Genomic DNA, 19,714 nt, shown 5'->3' with positions numbered 1-19,714 from the left:
GGATGTACGTATGCGTGAGCAACGCCGAAATTGATAGGGAAAGCTTGCATTACTTTCGAAAGGGAATGATTTTGTGCGCGGCGTCATTGAATACAAATGAGTAGGAAGTGGTTCAGTTGTTGCCGCACCCGCAAGCAATCTTGAGCAAGCGCTCCTATGATGTGCGGGAACAGCCAGTGACGGGTGAAAGAGAGTTAGCGAATGAGACTTATCAGAGTTAGACAAATACGATGACGCGTACCGTAATTCTTACTTCGAGGGGTACAGTAATTCTGCCAACCCTAAACAGTGTTCCGGTACATCTGTAGTGTCCACAGTGCCCACACCACCAAACGAAGCAAGAGAAACTGTTCTTCGTATCACACAATTTTCTGGGATGTCCACATCCAGAGACGCATACTAGCTCGACATATTGGCACTTGAACAGCGTTCTCGTTTGATTGTTGTTCACGGTGAGAGGACAGAGACGCGTACTAGCTCGACATATTGGCCCTTGAACAGGATTCTCGTTTGATTGTCGTTCACGGTGGAACCTGCAATGATTGGCATTCACAAAAGCCAACGCAGAAAGGTCAGTGTGTGTGTGCAGACCTGTTTTCGGATAGCAAGACTATCAAACTGCTGTTTCCTTTCCTGGATTCAAGTTGGGCACAGGCACTACCGTTCCTTCAGTCTCAAAAATATAACCAATCCGATGCCAAACAATGACTCCCAGGTGCACGCATGTTAATTTTTTTTTTATAGCGACAGCTTGGGTTTGGAAGAGGAATTTTGGCAGTTTCACCTCCTCGCATCGGAGTTGCAGAGCGCACTACACAAACCTTATATCTATTCAGTGAGACTGCCTGGGCCACTGATCTGCTTACATGCATACTGTGAATATATAACGCCATACTTCAGTATTTGAATGAGAAAAAAACATGACGCAAGTTCCAGAACTTGCGTCACGGTTTTGTCCTTTAACAACGATGCCCATCTTGGCCAGTTTTCGTGGAAAGTACGGAGAGATGAAGCCCGCCCGCACAACGTTAATGAATTAATAATGATGTCTCACGATTAAACATGTATCGTACTGTTCGAGCCAGGAAAACTCTGCGGAGAGTCATGGTTTGCTCACAGAAGCCTCGGCAACAAGATACCACGATTATTATTACTGCCAAGTAAGTTTGGAGCGTGTGCTGCATGATCGTACAGTGGCGCATATTCATGCAAAGCACGTGTTGTCCGCCGGTGCAAGGAGAAAGTGGCGCCATCATTGTCCATTGCGACAAGCTATTCCATTGTTTTAATATATGTAATATGCAGTTGCAGTAATGCCTACGTGTAATTCCAATAGAGTCATTCAGAGTTGGAGATTGATTAGCCTTTAATGCTTTCCAGGTGGTATCAAGAACGGAACTGCTGTACTGTAACTTGACTGCATCTAGTGGTTAGCAGTGCTCTTCTTCACCGTCCAGTCAAATGTCTAGGGTCTTCCGACTACACCGCATGGCGAAGAAACTGTGTACATTGCTGTGACTCCGCTTGTCAAATAGTTTGTGTGCCATGGCTATCAATAGAAGCAACTCATTCGACGTAGATATACTGACGTTTGAGGGACATCCGGATCTCGCCATGGAAAAAGATGCTCCTTGCATTGGGCCGTCGGTCCTCTGAGTCTCCAGCCCCTCCTGAATACTAGAAGGCCTTTCTCCCTCTGCTGGCAAGGATCCGACCCGCAGAGCAGTTCCCGCATTTGTAGAATATTTTCAACCCCAAAACGGACAGAGCCGTGTATCCAATAGTGTCCATTTTGAGAGAAACCACAATATCATAGCTATCTCGATCTACTAATCCTCTCATCCTTCTATAAGAGCGGAACGGAAGAAGGTGTGTCCACAAACACCAGCTCTTGACCGTTCCATGACAATTTCAGAAAAAGAAAGAATCTTGCGTAGTTGCCAAAGCCAGTTTGAGCCCACCCGTGTTCTTCCACTGGGATGATGAATTCGTCCCGGTCAAAAACTGACCTTCTCGAATCTCAAGAACTTCTCGAAACCACGGAACTGGAGTTCCACGGAACACAAAACGCAACGCTCTCGGGGAGCCTTACAAGTATATCTCAAAATTCACAATGGTCGGATCCGCAATTGGAGCGCACCGCAGCTCTCATCGCAAGCGTCCCAACACTTGTTTTGCAAGAACTATGGACGAATGAGATCAGTGCCGCCATGCACAGGGCAAACAAAAAGAAACTGTTGTTGCGCTCAAGACTGAAACAAGGTGCAGTGGAAAAGCCCCAAAAAGGGTCGCTCGCTCAAATTGCAAGTCGGCGGGAAGCAGAAGTAAGCAGGCAGTTTCCACGCATGAAAGTAGATGAACTAAAACATCAAATTGGCTTCTTGGTCAAGAAAAACGCGCTTCTGACCTCGCTATGCAAGAGACTGCTTGGATCTCCCCTCGTTCATGAGCCGAATCAATGGCCAATGCCAAAGTATTGATGTTGATGGATTGCTAATATTTTACTTCTTTATTCTGTGAATCTGTTATTCGCATGGGATACCATCATGTGTCCGGAAGTAAAGAATTAGGGCTCTCACGCCCCGAAACTGCAGCTGACTTAGAAAGACCGAAGATAAACAATCCTGATTTAGATTTTCAAGTAGAGTATGTAACATGGGTCTGCACTTCTGCTACAAAGCAGGCGGGGCACTTGCCGAGAATTCTATTCTTATTGTACTTATTCCCCGCGAAAGAACACAAACGTTTCGGTTCCTCGCCATGCCTTGTGCCTCAACATTAGACATCTGAGCGTGTGATACGCGGCCAAAGGTCATAATATTGTCGAGATTGATATTGTGCGGTGACAACGATCTTGTTTATGCTCAATTTCAAGCCCTTGTGAGGAAGAGCTTTCGAGCATTATGGGGTCTAAGTCTCATTTAGTCCCCTGCGTGGTTGTTCAACTTGTCACGCCTTCGAGGCAACTACCGAAGTTTAGAAATGAACTCTTTTCTATCGTCCAAAGGTGCAGATTGAGGGACAACGTGCTCAAACTTGCAAGGTCTGAATAGTGTTTCAGATGCCATTCTCGCATTCTGGAACATTTATTAGGACTATCGGATGTCACTCGATTCTGTAGAGAATCCGCTTACAGCTACTGTTCAAAATTACCTACTGTTTTTATCTCGCCCAGGCCACTAGTTGAGCTGCACATACTCTTATATTCATCTCCATAACGCAATGAAAGAGTGATTACGGAAATTTTCTGCGGGATCAGTTCCCAGTCAAGGATGGCTAGATATACGTTTTGCAATATTTGCGCAAACGAAAAAGAAACATGCAGGCGTAGCATGTTTATAGACCATGCGTAACAAGGAAAGACTGACAAAAAGCTTGGGCGGCTAGGAATCGGTTAGTGTTGAGTTTGAAATATTTGACCGACTGACAAAAGCCGATACAAAGAGAAAATTTCAGCCTTCCCCTTCGATTCAGTGACACACTCTAGAGCTAGATCATTGTTTCCTCTCAACAGAAGAAGCAGCCGCGGCATCGCAAATGTTATTTTACTTTCGTATCCCTAAACGGAAAATTCTGCTTCCATGAAACGAATTCCATTCATGGGCTGTGAAGACTAAGCGCATATAATATCATCCAAGAAGTTTCATAAAGGGAACAACTTTTGAGGGTTTGAGAGGGATCAAACATGTTTGCGCTGAGAAAGAATAAAGGGAGATCATTGCTGTGTCTCAACCTTCTATTGATATTATGTACTTGTGACATGCCGGGGATGCTCGGAGCGGTGATCGATAAGAACAAGATAGGCAAGTATGGAGACACAGAGATTCACTTCTTACGAAGAACGACCACTACTGTTATCAATGCTGCAACCGATTTGCGGCTCTTTTTCGAGCATTTGAGAGATTGCTTTTCGCTCCGAACTGTGAAGGAATACAAAGACACTGCCGTCTTGGTTGATCTACCGGAGCAACCGGATCGCATGGTGCAGCTACTTTTGAGCCTCATTATATCGGAGGGCAACTTCACGGAAGAGCTGAACAGTGCTATCATAACTTGTTTTGCAAGCAACACATCGACGGATACTTCAAACTGGGGTCTATTTAATGCGACAAGATTTACAACATCTTCCCTTCAAGCAGAATACTTCGTCTCCGTCTCAGAGGAAGCTTCTTTGTCATTTCCACGTCGGCTGGACATATACATCCGAAGCGGGTCTCTTCGAGGCTGCATCTTCGCAGAAGAAGTGAGCGTGGACGATACCATTGCCATTGAGGGCGGGCGGTCGGCATTTGCGCATAAAAGCGCGAGCATTGTATCGTCTTCAGGACTGACACCAGGGTGGCTGGCAGGGGTCTTGGTTGGTGCTCTTGTCCTTGTGGCTCTAATTGGGCTTATCGTCGCTTCAGCTACGGGCGGGAAGGTGTACAATGTAACAGAATATGAGAAGTCAGAGTTGGAAGCAGAACGACATGCTGGAGATGAGGAGATGGTGGTGGATCCCGAGGTGATGCAGGAAGATTTGCTAAGAGATCTGGGAACAGTAGCAGGGCAGGGCGGTAGGGCGCTGAAAATAGAGAGATGAGCAGAGAGGAATCTGTTGGTTCATTCCGACGAAGGAGTGGGGTCCTGCTTTGGTATGCGATGTTTTGCAAAGAAAACATATGGTTCATGCCGTGTCGTACTGGCACGCGAACAGCATAGGATAAAGCAATAGTCTTGCCGGCGAACAACTAGGTACATACTTTAGATAGCAGCGAGTGGTCCTCAAAGCAAGAATGCAGATTCGTCGTATCTACACCTATGGGTGAAGCAGATTCTCGTTTGCTTGCATCTCTGCATCAATGCAGAATGGTCGAGGTTGATACTGAGAGACAATACTGTAGGAAACGACGGCAATGCAATTAAGTGTCGCCAACTTCTTTCGCAATTTTGCATCCTATCTTGCTACTGTATTGGCATTGGGGATTTCACAGAGTTGTGTGAGGATTCTGAGGGTAGCGAATCACAAGTGTGAAAGCTAAAGCGTTCGCGATGGAAGCAGTTGACTCGAAGCGATGGAGGGACTTTTGTCACGGGCGCCCATGCGTGGAGCGTCGCAACGCGCAAGGGTGCTGCACAGCGAGCGGATGCAGCGAGTGTGAACGCGGTGGACAGAAGGAAGAGAGAAAAATAAAAAGGATGCAACAACCAATAGTAAGATAGGATGCAAAATTGCGAAAGAAGTTGGCAACACTTGATTGGATTGCCGTCGTTTCCGTCGTTTTGGTTTGCACCCGCACCCACCTGGCTCGCCCCGTTCTGGCGAGCGGGTTCTCCGGCTCGTTGTCGAGGTGGAGGCCGGGGCCAACGGAGGGGGCGCGCGGCACGCTGCCGCGTCTCTCAACGGCTCGCCTGTGCGAGGCAGCGTGACATGGAATGCTTGTGACCGTGTGCGGCTGCTCTATCCCATGTGTCACAATGTGCGACGGTTTACGAGTTTGGGGATGCACTTTGAGCCTCAAAGCTGCCTCTGCTTCCGCACACACCGCAAAGTTTTGAGGTGTGTCCGGAAGCAGCTCCATTGCATTAATTCTTAATTTTTGATTTGCAAAGGAGTGCATCGCCCAATGGAAGGCTCGTTTGATACGCCATGTGTCTCTTGGCCAGGCACAAGTAGCCAATTGGATGGCAATGCGCATTCGTTCCGAGATATTTCGGAATTAGGAAAGTTACAATTGTATATTGTAGCAGGAACTTCCAGCTGCAATATACCCACCCCTCCGAATACCACCTTCCTGCCAGAAAAGTGGTATTTGGAGGGGTGGGGGACAAAATCGTACGGCGAAAACAGGGGTGTGAGGAGGGGGAGGGGGAAAGAGTGAGTGACATGGGCGAAACCGTGACGGCGTAACGTAGTGGAGCCGGAGATGTTGGAACGGCGAAACCTGTGATTTTGACCCCGTTAAAGCTATAATATCTTAGTATGATAAACGCTTGAAGACCCCTACAATACTGTATACGATACAAGTTGTATCGTCAAATATCCAATATGTTGGCCTGCACGAAAGTATCCACTGCGTCCATCGATACATTCACCGCGCGTCTACCCTTTGGACAACAAAGAACTAGCCTCCGCTCCCATCCGTACGGTACCATCCGTACGGTACCCAAGGGTGCCACTATTTTCCTCGACTCCACCCCCAGGTGGAGGATAACCTCTTTTCAACAATATCAACCCCCACGACAGCCAACCTTTTTGTCGCCACCGCAGCATCCCCGCCAACACTCCGTGCCGCCATGTCCGTTGTCCGGGCCGCCTTCGACCTAGGTTCCTCCCACCATAAGCTCGTCGTCGCCCTGACTTCGCCAAACGCCGCCCCAACCATCCTGTTGTCCACCTCCATCCGCGTCGCCTTAGCCGATGCCCTCTCCGACACGCGCCATCTCCCCCCCGCTGCCCTGCGCGCCTCACGCCTCGCCTTCCACCGTCTGCACGCCTTAGCCCTTACCTATCGCCCTAGCGCCTGCACTGCCGTCGCCACCGCCGTCTTCCGTACTGCCCGCAACGGCCATCTGTATCTCACCTCGCTTCCGCTTCCTGTCCACATCCTTGACCCCGAGACCGAAGGCGCCCTCGCCTTCGCGTCGGCCATGCTTGCTTATTCGCCCTGCGCGTTCCGACATGATGTCGTCGTGTGGGATTCGGGCGGTGCCAGCACCCAGTGGGCGATGCAGGGGGACGCCGCATTTCATGTCAGGGCAATTGCGCTGGGGAGCAGCTCGGTTCGTGCTGTGTATCGACGAGACAGGTCTGTTTGCGTTTTGAAGGAGTACATTGCACGTCTTGCGGGTTCGCCGGGAGAGGTTCTTGCTTCGCGTCTGGAGAGGGGGGCTGTCGTCTTGGGGATAGGGAGTGATGCCAGTATGTTTGCACTAGCAGCGAGTAGAAAGGGTGGTGTGTTTTCGCAGGCCGACGTCTGGCAGGCCGTCGACGAAATCCAGAGTCGAGGAGAGGAGATGGAAGAAATCACTGTCCTTCCAAAGCTCGTTCTTTTGGCAGAGCTTATGGTTCGCTACCGCATTCCGAGGGTGCGCTATGTTAAGGGCAATGGAAGCTGCGTTGGCCTCTTGGCGAGCGCGGAGGAAAGGTTTTGGGGCAAGTGGAGTCAAGACTTGGGTAGCGCTCACACCAGCGAAGCGCCTCTTATCAAGCCTGATGTAAACTCTTCGCTCCTTCATGCTAGGCCGCGATATTCATCAGAACTAAGCGCCGTTTCAACATTTCAAACGTGATAGCTTAGACTGTCAGTCAGTCTAAGCTATCACGTTTGAAACAAAGGCTGAGGTTTGTAATGGCAAATGCGCATCTACAATGTTCTCAGCATCGCCACAAGTTGCACAATATAAACAGAAACGCTTTACCCCTGGCCCCCCGTGTTGCAACCCTCCCGATGTTCTTCAAGTGCCCCACTCGCACTCTCTTGTTGCAGTATTTGTTACTAAGTCATTCCCGCATCACGTTGACCCCTCTAGCCACTCATCAAGCAGCAATCAATGGTTCATGCTCAAGCGCTAGTTGCTTGTGCATCACCGGTTGAACAATGTCGAGTGCGGCACCTAGCGCCCATCCCAGCATATGGCCATCGATATACTGCTCAAATCGGATCTGCACATCTTTCGATGCGAAGTCATCAGTGAAAATTTTCAGCAGAGTGTAGACGTACGAAAATTCGGCACATGCTTGATCAAAATCTCGTTCTACGCGAACGTCGGGTGGAGTCTCACAAAGTTCCCTTCCTTTTGCTATCAGCTGCGCCTTTGTCGGAGTAATGGGGAGTCCGAGGCGAACTGTGCGATCATAAAAGTAGGCAAACGCATAGAAAGGTTTACCCTTTGGTAGCACGCTTTTCTTGCTGCGAAGTTTGCTAAACGTCGCAATAGTGATCTCGGCACTCGCCACGCAGCGTTCAAAGTCTCCATCGCCCGTCATCGTCACGGTGCGCGACTCCTCAGTGCCCGGCACCCCAAAGCGAAGCTCTTTGTTAGCGAAGACTTTGCCCTTCCTGAAGCAAGGGTTGCCCTCCTCCAACACACCTTCTCGATCAAACAAGGTGTACAGTTTTTTCGTGAAGTCAAACAGTCCCAACCCGAGGTGACTAGTTGAGTGCAGAGGATAGTCGTCGCCAAACACACTAACAGTATAATCTGCTTCTTCGATGGAAACTGCGTCGTCACCAGCAAGATCTTCATTTTCTGGAGCTTCGTTACGGCCTTCCAAGTTATCGTCGTCCTCTTCGCCTGTATCGACGGCCTCATCCCCATTTTCTCGCTCAAAAACCATTTGCATACTCGCGCCGCCGAGATCCAACGCACCAAGACGTTTGGTGATCCCCTTATGCCCATGGAAGTGGCCCTTCAAGAAATTGACTGTCGTCCAGGCGTGCGACGCCTCCTCTTGCTCTTCAAGTATAGACACCCAATCCTCTTGAAACAAGAAACCGCTGATATTCAAAGCCTTCCTAGCCTCCTCCAATGCCGTTTCAGCTTGCTCCTCTCCAATCAACCTCAGCCCTGCGGTCGCATGCAAGGCGATGGGAGTGCGCTGACGTCTCCGCACGCCAGGGATCTTCTTTCTCAGTTTTTCCATGAGCGGCTTGAAAAACACGCCACCACTGCCCACCGTCCCCGTCCCCAGCGCGGCGATGCTCTTTTTCATTTTAAAAACCTCGCTATCATCCAAGATGAGTCCCTTCTGTCCTGGCAAATGGCGGAACGCAAAAACCTGGGCACGCGTTCCAGTTGATCCAGCGTCAATCATGACGCTGTAGACGCGACCCGGTGGCGGTAGCGAGGTGGTTTGCAGCATGAAGAGGAAAAAGGCGACGACGGCCGCGGCCAGGGCAAGAAAATTGGCATTGCTTTGCGACTCCTCGGCGAGTAACTCGGGGACAGTTTTGGTGGAAGGGATGGCGGGGCTGGTGTCGGTCGAGGCGGAGGTGGCGGCGTCTGTGGTTTCATTTGTCACTTCGGTGGTGGTGGATTCGGCGGGGGTGGAGCCGCGCCCACGGCGGCGCATGGTCGTTTCGCCTGACATTGCTCTCGGACGATAATCAAATCGTAAGATTGCGGTTGCCGCGAGTGGGTCTAATTGGGATGAGTTACACGGATGGTACGGAAGGAAGAGGGTATAGAGGAAGGAAGGGTGAATAGAAGAGGAGGAAAGGCAGTGCGAACGGCGGTACTCGTCGGCGGGTGACGCGTTGCGGGAGGAGTGTGAATTGTTTTAGATCTGAAGAGCGTGAATTTCGAAAAGTTTTAAGTGCATCATGAAATGATTGAAAATGGATTCTGTCACTCACATTTCACGTGTTCACGTGTACAGTACAAGGATTGTACACGTGTTCACTTGAAGGGGGACTGTTCACTTGAAGGGGGACGGGATGACTCACGAGAGAGAAAGTGCCGGGACGCCGAAAGAATGCTTCAGAGCAGGATTCACTGCCAAAGGATATATGGGATACGCCTGTAGATCTTCAAGGCAGTCTTGCCGAAAACACAGGGTCCCGCACATGTTGCAATCTGCAAGTGAAGGCTAGCTCGAGCAGAATAATCAGCAAAGCAAGTCCATGCTCATTCTGCAATGCATATTCTATAACATGCAGTAGTAGTTCATCTGCAACACTGCAATTCCCAATTAAAATTCAGTGCTTTGACGTACACTGGAATCCTGTGGCGCATCAAGTGCGATAGCGCATTGAAGAGGTTTGCATGACTCAGACAATATGGGCGAGGGCGTCGTGTTGTTATCCTCCATGCAGATACGGCTTTTGGCGTCTTCCGGCCTGATAGCGAAATAATTCATAGTGAGGATGTCGGAAGGAGTAAGGACGCATCCGCCACAGCAGAAGTTCTGGTTTCTATCGGACATGTGGCCTCACATGGGGCCCATTTGACCTCATAGGAGGCTACTTTCAACTTATTTTTTCTTGACTTGTGCTTGCTCAACAAGAAGGAAAAAGATACCCTCACCACCACAGTTGACTTCTGCGTTGCGGAAGGATAGAGTTTTGTGAAATCTGCATGTTCTTTCCAGCCATTTTTTGAATGCCTGAAAAAGAAGCTTGTTGACCAACCTCAAAACGGTATGTGTTGATATCTTCGAAACGAAAACGTTTGTTTCAATTGTCAACCGGGCACCGAAATTTTGTTAGGTTCTTAGTCTTTCTGTGTATTCATAATTGCTGTCCCGATGTTTTGCAAGACGTTATTGCCGAGGGTATGTACGTTAAAGAAATGGTGTCCAAATTAACTTTATAAAGTTTCGATTTAATGTATATATTTTTGCAAAAAAACTGGCCTCATACTGTATGAGGCCATGCCTGACTTCATACTGTATGAGGCAAAGCGCTTGTCATCTAGACACTGGAAAAGATGCAGTGGACGCCACCGGGGACAGCACTGCATATGACGTACAGGAAGTTCCGACGTCCGTCAATTCATCAAATCTACAAATTTCGACCATTTTTCAGGAAGTGGGCCGCTGTTGTCTAAAAAATGATCATACGCTGCTTTGCTGTGCTCAAGCCACCAGCCCCTTTTTATTGGCGGCGCTGCATTGCCTCACTATCGGCGGTGCTGCATTGGAGACCCTCAGGGCCTGACTCTTAACACTCTTGTGCCGTGCATACCGTCGTCGCCCCAAAGCCAATGCGACCTCATCTTCGTCCGACATTCCCCACGATCCCCTCTCCAGTTGAGACTAGCTTGTGAACCAGAGTCGAAGCTGGTCGCGAGTGAGAAAAACAAAAATGGCTGGCCAGCAGGACGCGACAGCAGCGGCGCCTGCCGCTGAAGCGCAGGCATCGTCCGGTCCCACGCCAGCACCGACGCCTGTGACGCTGGAACAATACCAGACCATGTCGCAGGAGGAAAAGGATGCCCTTCCTTTATCCCGACGCAAGAAACTTGAAAAACAACTCGCAGCGCTTCGGAAGAAGCAGGCGAAGGCGGCGGCCGCCGCCAATCGTGCTCAGGCCACCCCAAAGAAGGACGGCGCGACCTCAGACAAGAAGAAGAAGAAGGCCGCCGCTCAGGCCGCCGCTGACGCTATGGCCAATTTTGTCAACAACACACCCGCCGGCGATAAGAAGATCTTAGACGACGTCATGGCCCCTACCTACCATCCCAGAGCGGTGGAATCGGCTTGGTATGAGTGGTGGGAGAAGCAGGGATACTTTCATGCCGATGCCAAGGATATGGAAGGGAAAGGGCCGGAAGATGCTTTCATTATGGTCATCCCTCCTCCTAATGTGACAGGGAGCTTGCATTTAGGGCATGCCCTCATGTGTGCTGTAGAGGACGCGCTTGCGCGCTACCATCGTATGCACGGCAAGGTCACAATGTGGTTGCCGGGTGTCGATCATGCCGGTATTGCGACACAGGCTGTGGTGGAGAAGCAGCTGAAGAAAGAGCGCGGAATCGATCGTCATGCGTTGGGTAGGGATGGGTTTGTGAAACAGGTCTGGGATTGGAAGACCGAGTACGGTGGGAAGATTGTTCACCAATTGCGAAGAATCGGAAGCTCTCTTGATTGGGAGAGAGAAGAGTTCACGATGAGTGATAAGCTTAACAATGCCGTGAGGGAAGCGTTTGTCAAGTTTTATGATGATGGACTCATTTACCGTGATACCAGGCTCGTCAACTGGTCTAGTACATTGCACACAGCTATCTCCGATATTGAGGTGGACAATATTGAAATTGAAGCATTCACAAAGAGAAAGGTTCCTGGCCACGAAGATCTGATTGAGTTTGGCGTGCTCACCAACTTCGCATACAAAGTTGATGGTTTAGATGAAGAGCTCGTCGTGGCGACCACACGCCTAGAGACTATGCTTGGGGATACTGCCGTGGCCGTCCACCCTGACGATCCGCGATACAAGCACTTGATTGGTAAGAATTTGATTCATCCTTTCGTGGACCGTAAGCTTCCTATAATCGCCGACGGGGAACTTGTTGACATGTCTTTTGGAACTGGTGCCGTAAAGGTTACCCCAGCGCACGACCCGAACGATTTTGCGTGTGGAAGACGAAATGGCCTTCCTGAGGTTACCATCATAAACTTGGACGGGGACATTAACGAAAATGGTGGTAAGTTCAACGGTATGAAGAGATATGTGGCGCGTGTGGAAGTTGAAAAAGAGCTGGCAGGGATGGACCTGCTTCGCGGAAAGGAGCCGAATGCTATGAGCTTGCCAGTTTGCTCTCGCTCGGGGGATGTTGTTGAACCACTTCTTATCCCGCAGTGGTGGGTCAATTGCAAAGAACTTGCGAAGAGAAGCGCTGATGCCGTGCGGAACAGTGACTTGGAAGTTGTGCCGTCGCAATTTCAAGACACGTGGTTCAGATGGCTCGACAACATTCGGGACTGGTGTATCTCTAGACAGCTTTGGTGGGGCCATCGAATCCCAGCATACGAGGCCTCTACAGATGGTGCGCCATCTGAGACTATATGGGTTGTGGGGAGAACTGAAGCTGAAGCTCGGGAGCGTGCTGCCGCGAGGCTTAATGTGGTGACAGATGCGATCAAACTGAAGCAGGACGAAGATGTGCTTGACACATGGTTTTCTTCTGGTTTGTTCCCTTTCTCTGTCTTTGGATGGCCTGAGAAGACCAAGGATTTAGAAGCCTTCTATCCGACTACCCTTTTAGAAACTGGTCACGACATTTTGTTCTTCTGGGTCGCAAGAATGGTCATGATGGGCATAGGCCTCACGGGCAAGTTGCCTTTCAAGACGGTACTACTGCACTCTCTGGTCCGAGACAAGAAAGGTCGCAAAATGTCTAAATCTCTTGGGAATGTGATAGATCCTCTCGAAGTGATCAACGGTGCAACTCTTAATGAGCTCTCGGAGAAAATCAAAAAGTCAAATTTGCCCGCCAAGGAAATCCAGCGGGCAATAGCGGATCAAAAGGAAGACTACCCAGGTGGCATACCAGAGTGCGGTGCCGATGCTTTGCGAATTGGCCTTCTTGCTTACATGACACAGGGCGGAGATATCAATCTGGATGTCGCACGTGTTATCGGATATAGAAATTTCTGTAACAAATTGTGGAACGCAACGAAATTTGCTCTCGGAAACTTAGAGAAGGACTTTGTGTTCTCGAACAATGGGCTTCAGGGGGCGATAGAGCTTGGTGAAACTCTGGATCTTTGGATCCTGTCGCGGTTGAATGCGACTTGTGCGGAGGTGAATGATGCATTTGTTGCCTATAATCTTGGGGATGCGGTTAGTATTGCGTACCGCTTTTGGATGAGTGAGTTATGCGGCATCTATCTGGAAGGTTTGAAACCCGTCATGCGTGGAGAGGACGAAGGCAAGAAGACTGCTGCCAAAATGGTTCTATTCGAATGTCTCAGCGCGGGAATACGAATGTTACACCCAATGATTCCTTTTGTAACTGAAGAGCTATACCAGAGACTGCCTGGGCCCACTGTGCCTGAGTCGATATGTATTGCACCTTTCCCGAAGCAGAGCGAAAGTCGGCATTTCGAGGCAGCGGAGCTAAGGTTAGAATCCACCATGAAGAACGTACAAGCTATACGAGCTGTGAAGGCTGAATATGGCTTGAAACCTTCGAGTGCCCCAGAAGTGTTTATACTGGCTGCGGATGAGGAAGCAGCGAAGCGAATTGTTCCCCAGTACGTTGAAACGCTCACCTCTTGTGGTAAAACGACTGCTGGTATCAGTGGTGTGACTGAGCCCCCCAATGGGGCTGCGGTTACTGTTGTGGATGAGAAATACGAAGTTCACGTTATCCTCACTGGGCTCGTGGACTTTGAGTCTGAAATCACAAAACTGGAGGCTGCAGCTTCAGAAAAAGGAATGCTCGTTGAAGAATATGACAAGAAGATGTCAGCGGAGGGATACGAGAGCCGCGTCCCCGAAAAGGTTCGTTGCAAGAATACTAAAACACGCGAAAAGTATATATTGGAAAAGGCCAACCTCGAACTCTTAGCCGAAAGATTCCGAAAACTATTGCGATAACGTTGTAGATGAGCAGTACGAGTATTGGGTCCAACACACGCAATTGTCTTGTAAGTAAGACGAATAAAGGGACCATTGCTCAACACAATTTTTTTACGATTCTGGGTTGGGACAAACCGTTTCGCCTTTGCAGTTTACTAGAGCTACCCTGGAGTCTTGCTCCCGCTGAATTCTTGCAATCGCTCATCAAATGGTTGTCCCATTGGCTACGCCGGTGGCCAGGAAGGATGCAGTAGACTTTGCCGCCGCCAAACATCGTACTTCGCGTGGGGGCATGGGAAGATTTGCATTTGAGTTCACGTTGAGTGTTTGCAAGTGCTCCAACCTCACCACACCCTTGGGCAACGATGAAAGGCAATTTTCATACAAATGTAAGGTCTCAAGTACACCACACCTTCCAATGCTGTCCGGAAGACTGGCGATTTGGTTTCTGCCGAGATTCAAAAGCTTAAGCTTTCTCAGCTCTCCTATTTCTTCGCTGACGCCTTTGAGACTGTTCCCATAGAGATAGAGCTCTTCCAGGTTGGAACATTTGAACAAACTTGGCGGTAAGGACGTGAGCCGTCCGTTGCCTGCCTTGAGCACTTTCAAAGAAGGAAGGTTGCTGAAACTGTCAGGAAGTTGACTGAGGATTTCACTGAACCCGACATCAATCTCTGTGAGCTTTGGTAGGGCCGCGAACAAGGCCGCGTCTACGCTTTCTAAGGGGTTGCACCCGGCATGGAGAATTTCTAAGTTGGAAAGCGCTGTGATAGAGGCTGGCAAGACAGAAATTCTGTGGTGACAGTTCGGTACGCGATAGTAAATGAGAGTCGTACGTAGTTCTGACGGTTAGTCGCGATGACCTAGTTTCATACCGACTCGGATTGGATAGGCGTGGCTGGGACGTACTCGTTCATAAACAGGTTGAGCTTTGTGACATGAGCGGCAAGGGAGTCGAACTTGGTGGAAATCAGCTGGAGATCCTCATCGGTGAGGGTCATCTGCTGTAAATCTAAGACGGTCCCTGAGTCTGCGGCGCATTTCTCGACGGCGGCTAGAGCGTCGTCAATGCCCGCGGGTCCCTCATTGAGGCGTTCCATGAAATCGGCGAGGCTTGAAGAGAAATGCATGGTGGGGTGGCTGCAGCAGGGAATTTGAGGACACGAAGTGAGATGGTTCAAAGCGAGAAGGGTGAGTGCGGTGCTTCTCTGATAGTCTCTCTAGAGCAAGTCGAGGGGATTAACGCTGCAGAGGGTGACGGCAAGGCAAGGCCAGCTCTGCGGGCTGCATGGCAATTCCGATTTGCAAGTAGGGGGCCATTACACGTGCGAGAGTCTGAGGCCAAACGTCCACGATAGGCCTTTCATAATCAACGAATTAAAATGTAGCTTTTTATTCGGCACTTGTTAGATAGATCTCTAGCTAGCTAGAGCCAGATTAGACATTCAGCTGCGAAACAAGCCCTATGCTGTTAGGTCTGCAAAGCTCAAACGCAGCATGAACTAAAATGAGCTAGCCCATGAGTTGACAAAACAGCTATGTACAAAGAGAGTGGTGCTTATGACGATTAGTTGCTGTCTATCCAATAAGTCAACAGAAGCAACATCTCAGGATTCACAAGAATTGGATGGCAGCATCAGCAGTAAAAACGAGATGGTAGTTGTTTGAAAATCCATCCCCGCACTCACAGACGAAGCCCGGGCTGTGTTTATAGTTATATTATTGAGATGGTGAACAAGGCCAAAGAAGCATTTGATAAGCATGCTCGAAATCCTCTGTGCCCTATGTAGAACATGCTCCTGGTGCTTGATCTGCTTGCTCATTTTCGCTTCGGGCCGCCGACAAGCCCGCGATCGTAGAAGCGAAACTCTATATATGTTGTCTTCACGGTACTTGATGATTGTGTTCTGTAGCTCTGATGCATGATTTTGCTATGGAGACCACCATGACATTGAATTAAGAACATTGAGCAGGTTGAAAAAGTCTCCGAAGAAGCGGGATACATTCAGGGTGTCAGTGTGGTTGCCTGATGAGCGCATGCCAATCTGCAACGGGAGCATGTGATGGGATCTGACAACTAAACTGCAATGGTATATCTTATTGCGTGCAATCGCCGCCGGCAAGGCGACAAATGCAGGCATTTCTGTTACAGTTTCTCGTACAGGTGATCAGTAATAGCTGCGCAGGCGTTCCTGCGATACAAAATTGGGTTCCGAAGGACAGCGGTTGAGCGCAAAACGTGGGCAACCGAATCGGACACAGATGCAAGAGATTATGGCTCTAGCAGCGACTCCCGCGAGACGAGCAGTCAGCCCCGGTGGTCGTTGACGGCGCGCGCGAGCTGAACCAGGTCAAGCTTGACCGACGGCCCCATGCTCGAGCACAGAAACGCTTTCTCCAAGTATTTCTTCTTCACCGTGTGCGGCCTGGCGTCCATAATGGCGGCGGTGGCCGCACAAACATTGTCGATGAGCAAGTGATCCGCAAAGCTAAGCTTTCCCACAATCAAGTGGACGTTACCCGCGCGATCGGTGCGAAACCTGATCTGGCCACTCTTCAGCCTGGTGACGATCTGAGCGACATCCGGTCCGACGGTACCGTCCTTCTTCGCGGGCATGAGGCCCTTCGGTCCGAGCAGCATGCCGACGCGTGCGGCGACGGTGGGCAGCAGCTCCGGCACGGCGACGCATGCGTGGAAGCCCTTGAGCGATTTAGCGCGGTCTGCGGCGATCTGAGCGACGAGGTCGTCTGCGCCCACGCGGTCTGCGCCGGCGGCGCGCGCGGCGTCTGCGTCGATGCCCTCCGCGAAGGCGGCGACGCGGGCCGGGCGGCCGGTGCCGTGCGGCAGCAGGGCGGCGCCGCGGATGTTCTCGGCGGCCTTGCGCGGGTCGATGTTGAGGCGGAGGACGAGCTCGAGCGACTCGTCGAAGGCGGCCCACGCGGCGGCGCGCACGTGCGCCAGCGCGGCCGGCAGCGGCGCGGGCGCCGCGCGGTCGAAGCGGTACGCCGTGCGGTTCGCCGGCGTGCGCTCCGCGCGCCGCTTGCGCTTGAGCCGCTGCCACCGGCTCGGCGCCGAGGGCGGCGGCGGCGGCGCCGCCGCGCCGCCCGGCGGCTCCGCCGAGACGGAGGAGCGGCGCCGCAGCGCCGACGACAGCGCGCCGGGCGCGGCTCCGGCTCGCGGCGATGCGCGCGCCGGGAAGGCGAATCGGGCGGCGAGATGGCGTAACATTTGGCGAGCGAGCAGGTGTGTACGAGGCGGGGTTTGCCGTCGGAGGGAGGGGATGAGGCAGGGGATGAGGCAGGGGATGAGCAGGAGGGCGATGTTGATCTTGGGAGGGGAAGGTATGACAGGGTCGACGGGAAATGGGTGGACACGTGTGCAACGAGGGAACGTGTGACTGTAATGCGTTGGCGAGTGTCAGCTAAGTATTCGATGAGTCGCCGAGCGGTGGCACGCGGTCCAGATTGCTGAGAGTATGAGGGGTCTCGGGAGGGGTCCTCGTGTTGGCAGTCTGGTCTGCCAACGGGTTCGCCAACGCCACTGCCACCGCCACCGCCACGGCAGGGCGCAGTGGCAGTCTGTTCCGCAGCGGGAGTGTGTACAGTACCGTTGGGTACAGTACAGTATGATACTGTAGTCTCGCCGAAGGTGCCACGCGCGGGGGCAACGCGCGGCGGCAACGCGCGGCGGCAACGCGCGGCGGCAACAGCAATGGCAATGACGTGGAGCTGGCGCACCGGCACCAGCACCGGCACCGGCAGGCGTCTGTGCTCGTTGATCCGCTTTGCGCAAGAATCGACTCTGCCCAATTCAAATCTCCGACCCGCACCATTGCCCGCCTCGCCCAATCGCACCCCGCTAACCACCGGTGGACCGTGCCACCGCCTCGTCGTGTCCTCGCCCCGCTCCCGCCCTCCCCTTCCTTTCTTCAAGCCAGAGGGGGGCGTGCAGCCGCGTGCAGCCGCGTGCAGCCGCCTCTCCGCCAGCCGAAACCTCCATCTTATCCCGTTCCATCTGCATTTCCTTCACCACGCGCCCTCCCCCCTTCTCCCCCACCTCTTCGGGAGCCGAAACGCCCATCTTATCTCCTTTCTCTTATCTCGTTCCACCTGCTTTTTTCCTTGACCACGCGCCCTCCCCCCTCCCGCATCTCCCCCCCTTCCCCTTCCCCTTCCCCCCACCCACCCACCCACCTTCCCACCAATGGGCCTCTTCCGCAAGAAGACCCCGCGCCCGGCCGCCATCGAGCCGCTGCCGGACTGGGACGACACGCGGTGGCGCTCGCACCTGCGCGCGAACGCCCTAGGCACGGAGCACCACTGCGGCATCTACGTCCAGATGATCAACGACGACCGGAAGGAGGCTGCGCGTCTGTACCGCACCGACGATCCTGCCAGCGCCCGCAACTTTGCAGAGTCCGCCATCCGCAACAACCGCACCGTCACCGCCCTGGCCGCACTCAACCCGCTGTCCAACGCCCTGTACCAGCGCTCCGAGCCGCTCGCGGGCTACACCTCGCTCGTCCAGATCCCGGAGCCGGCCCGCTCCGGCATCGTCACCCTCGTCTTCGCCGCCGCCCGCCTGCGCATGAACTACCTCGCCGACACCGTCGCCTTCCTCAAGGAGCAGTTCGGCCCCGTTCACGTCGCCCAGATCCAGAACGCAGAGGGCGACCTCTACCCGCTCGTCAACGCCACCGTGCGCGACGCCCTGTCCCCGGCCCCAGCCACCCGCCTCGAGGTCGACAAGGAGCTCGCCTCCGCCGTCAAGCAGTACTACGGTATCGACATCGCCGCGGACCCGACCACCGTCCCCGCCGCCGCCGCCGCTGCCGCCTCCACCTCGCCACCTGCGCCGAGCCCCTCGCCCCCCGCGCGCGCGCGCACCGCCCCCGTGCCGACCCTGGCCGCGTCGCCGCCGCCCACCGCAGAGGCCCACCCCGCCACGGACATGCGCCGCGCCCAGACCACGCCCCTGTCCGCCGGCTCCTCGGACTATGCCACGCCCGAGTCGCCGCAGCTCAGCTCGGAGCGCGGGCCCGTGCCGAACGTGTCGGCGTCGCCGCCCCTCCCGCCGCAGCAACAGCAGCCGTCGAGGGGCAGGATGTACGCCGCGCCTGTCGTGCCGCCCACGTACACAAGGGACACGGCCGACGTGTACCCGCTCGCGGCCTCCGAGCACGTGTCGTCGGCGTACCCGCTCGCTATGCCAGAGCCGCTCTCGGGCAGCGTGGAGAGTGGGGGCGTGCGCGGAAGTAGGCTTTTGGGCGGAGATGGCGCCGATGAGGTTGAGGGCGGCGTCATAGATGCGTTCGATGCGGCGCAGCAGGGCTTGTTGACGTCGACAGACCCGCCGATTCTGAAGCGGCCAGACTCGAATGAGAGCTTCGAACCCGCGCTCGGCACCAGAAGTATGGGCGAGCTCAGAACTAAACCGACGCATGTCAGAAGGTTTGATGACAGCGATAAAGCTCTTGTCTCACGGTATGAACATTTGCGGGAAGTGTTAGCTTCGTAGGCCAACGTTCGTCATACTTCTTCTTGTTTCCGTGTTTTTCGATGCATGAGATTGTGAATAGTAGGATCAAAAGGACAGTTTACTTTCGAACATTGCGACTCCGCTGCTGTAGGGAAGCAGAATACATATGAATCGCGTACGCCACAGGTTCGTATTGTTTGCGAGGGCGACGTATACCTAAGCTTCTGTG

General features: G+C 52.6%; 6 protein-coding genes; 3 read left to right on the top strand and 3 right to left on the bottom strand.

The window, feature by feature from the left end:
- The first annotated feature begins 6,276 nt into the window (after positions 1–6,276).
- On the top strand, positions 6,277–7,272 carry CHC_T00001237001 (hypothetical protein). Its single transcript, XM_005718666.1, has one exon. It carries the CDS (start codon positions 6,277–6,279, stop codon positions 7,270–7,272), a length of 996 nt encoding a protein of 331 aa, XP_005718723.1.
- A 101-nt stretch (positions 7,273–7,373) lies between these two features.
- CHC_T00001236001 (hypothetical protein) lies at positions 7,374–8,845 on the bottom strand. XM_005718665.1 is given in 2 exon segments: positions 7,374–7,519; positions 7,520–8,845. 1 exon segment carries the CDS (start codon positions 8,843–8,845, stop codon positions 7,520–7,522), a length of 1,326 nt encoding a protein of 441 aa, XP_005718722.1. The 3' UTR covers positions 7,374–7,519.
- Positions 8,846–8,945: 100 nt separating this feature from the next.
- Positions 8,946–9,089, top strand: CHC_T00001235001 (hypothetical protein). Its single transcript, XM_005718664.1, has one exon. It carries the CDS (start codon positions 8,946–8,948, stop codon positions 9,087–9,089), a length of 144 nt encoding a protein of 47 aa, XP_005718721.1.
- A 1,806-nt stretch (positions 9,090–10,895) lies between these two features.
- CHC_T00001234001 (hypothetical protein) lies at positions 10,896–14,024 on the top strand. Its single transcript, XM_005718663.1, has one exon. It carries the CDS (start codon positions 10,896–10,898, stop codon positions 14,022–14,024), a length of 3,129 nt encoding a protein of 1,042 aa, XP_005718720.1.
- Positions 14,025–14,067: 43 nt separating this feature from the next.
- CHC_T00008541001 (Leucine rich repeat-containing protein) lies at positions 14,068–15,278 on the bottom strand. XM_005718662.1 is given in 4 exon segments: positions 14,068–14,210; positions 14,211–14,799; positions 14,916–15,136; positions 15,137–15,278. 2 exon segments carry the CDS (start codon positions 15,134–15,136, stop codon positions 14,211–14,213), a joined length of 810 nt encoding a protein of 269 aa, XP_005718719.1. The 5' UTR covers positions 15,137–15,278; the 3' UTR covers positions 14,068–14,210.
- Positions 15,279–16,314: 1,036 nt separating this feature from the next.
- Positions 16,315–17,235, bottom strand: CHC_T00001233001 (hypothetical protein). Its single transcript, XM_005718661.1, has one exon. The coding sequence runs from the start codon at positions 17,233–17,235 to the stop codon at positions 16,315–16,317; it is 921 nt and encodes a 306-aa protein (XP_005718718.1).
- Positions 17,236–19,714: the final 2,479 nt, after the last annotated feature.

The sequence above is a fragment of the Chondrus crispus genome, genomic scaffold, assembly GCF_000350225.1.
Source record: "Chondrus crispus Stackhouse genomic scaffold, scaffold_422, whole genome shotgun sequence".
NCBI classification, from domain to species: domain Eukaryota; phylum Rhodophyta; class Florideophyceae; order Gigartinales; family Gigartinaceae; genus Chondrus; species Chondrus crispus.
The sequence above is the reverse complement of the archived record's forward strand: the minus strand, read 5'-3'. Positions and strand labels throughout refer to the sequence as shown.

Excerpts from the sequence above, each read along its gene's own strand:
- CHC_T00001237001 (XM_005718666.1), top strand. The coding sequence starts at position 6,277 with ATGTCCGTTGTCCGGGCCGCCTTCGACCTAGGTTCCTCCCACCATAAG.
- CHC_T00001236001 (XM_005718665.1), bottom strand. The coding sequence starts at position 8,845 with ATGCTGCAAACCACCTCGCTACCGCCACCGGGTCGCGTCTACAGCGTC.
- CHC_T00001235001 (XM_005718664.1), top strand. The coding sequence starts at position 8,946 with ATGGCGGGGCTGGTGTCGGTCGAGGCGGAGGTGGCGGCGTCTGTGGTT.
- CHC_T00001234001 (XM_005718663.1), top strand. The coding sequence starts at position 10,896 with ATGTCGCAGGAGGAAAAGGATGCCCTTCCTTTATCCCGACGCAAGAAA.
- CHC_T00008541001 (XM_005718662.1), bottom strand. The coding sequence starts at position 15,136 with ATGCATTTCTCTTCAAGCCTCGCCGATTTCATGGAACGCCTCAATGAG. Across the intron at positions 14,800-14,915 it reads CTCAACCTGTTTATGAACGA|AATTTCTGTCTTGCCAGCCT; the intron begins GTACGTCCCAGC and ends CTGTCACCACAG.
- CHC_T00001233001 (XM_005718661.1), bottom strand. The coding sequence starts at position 17,235 with ATGTTACGCCATCTCGCCGCCCGATTCGCCTTCCCGGCGCGCGCATCG.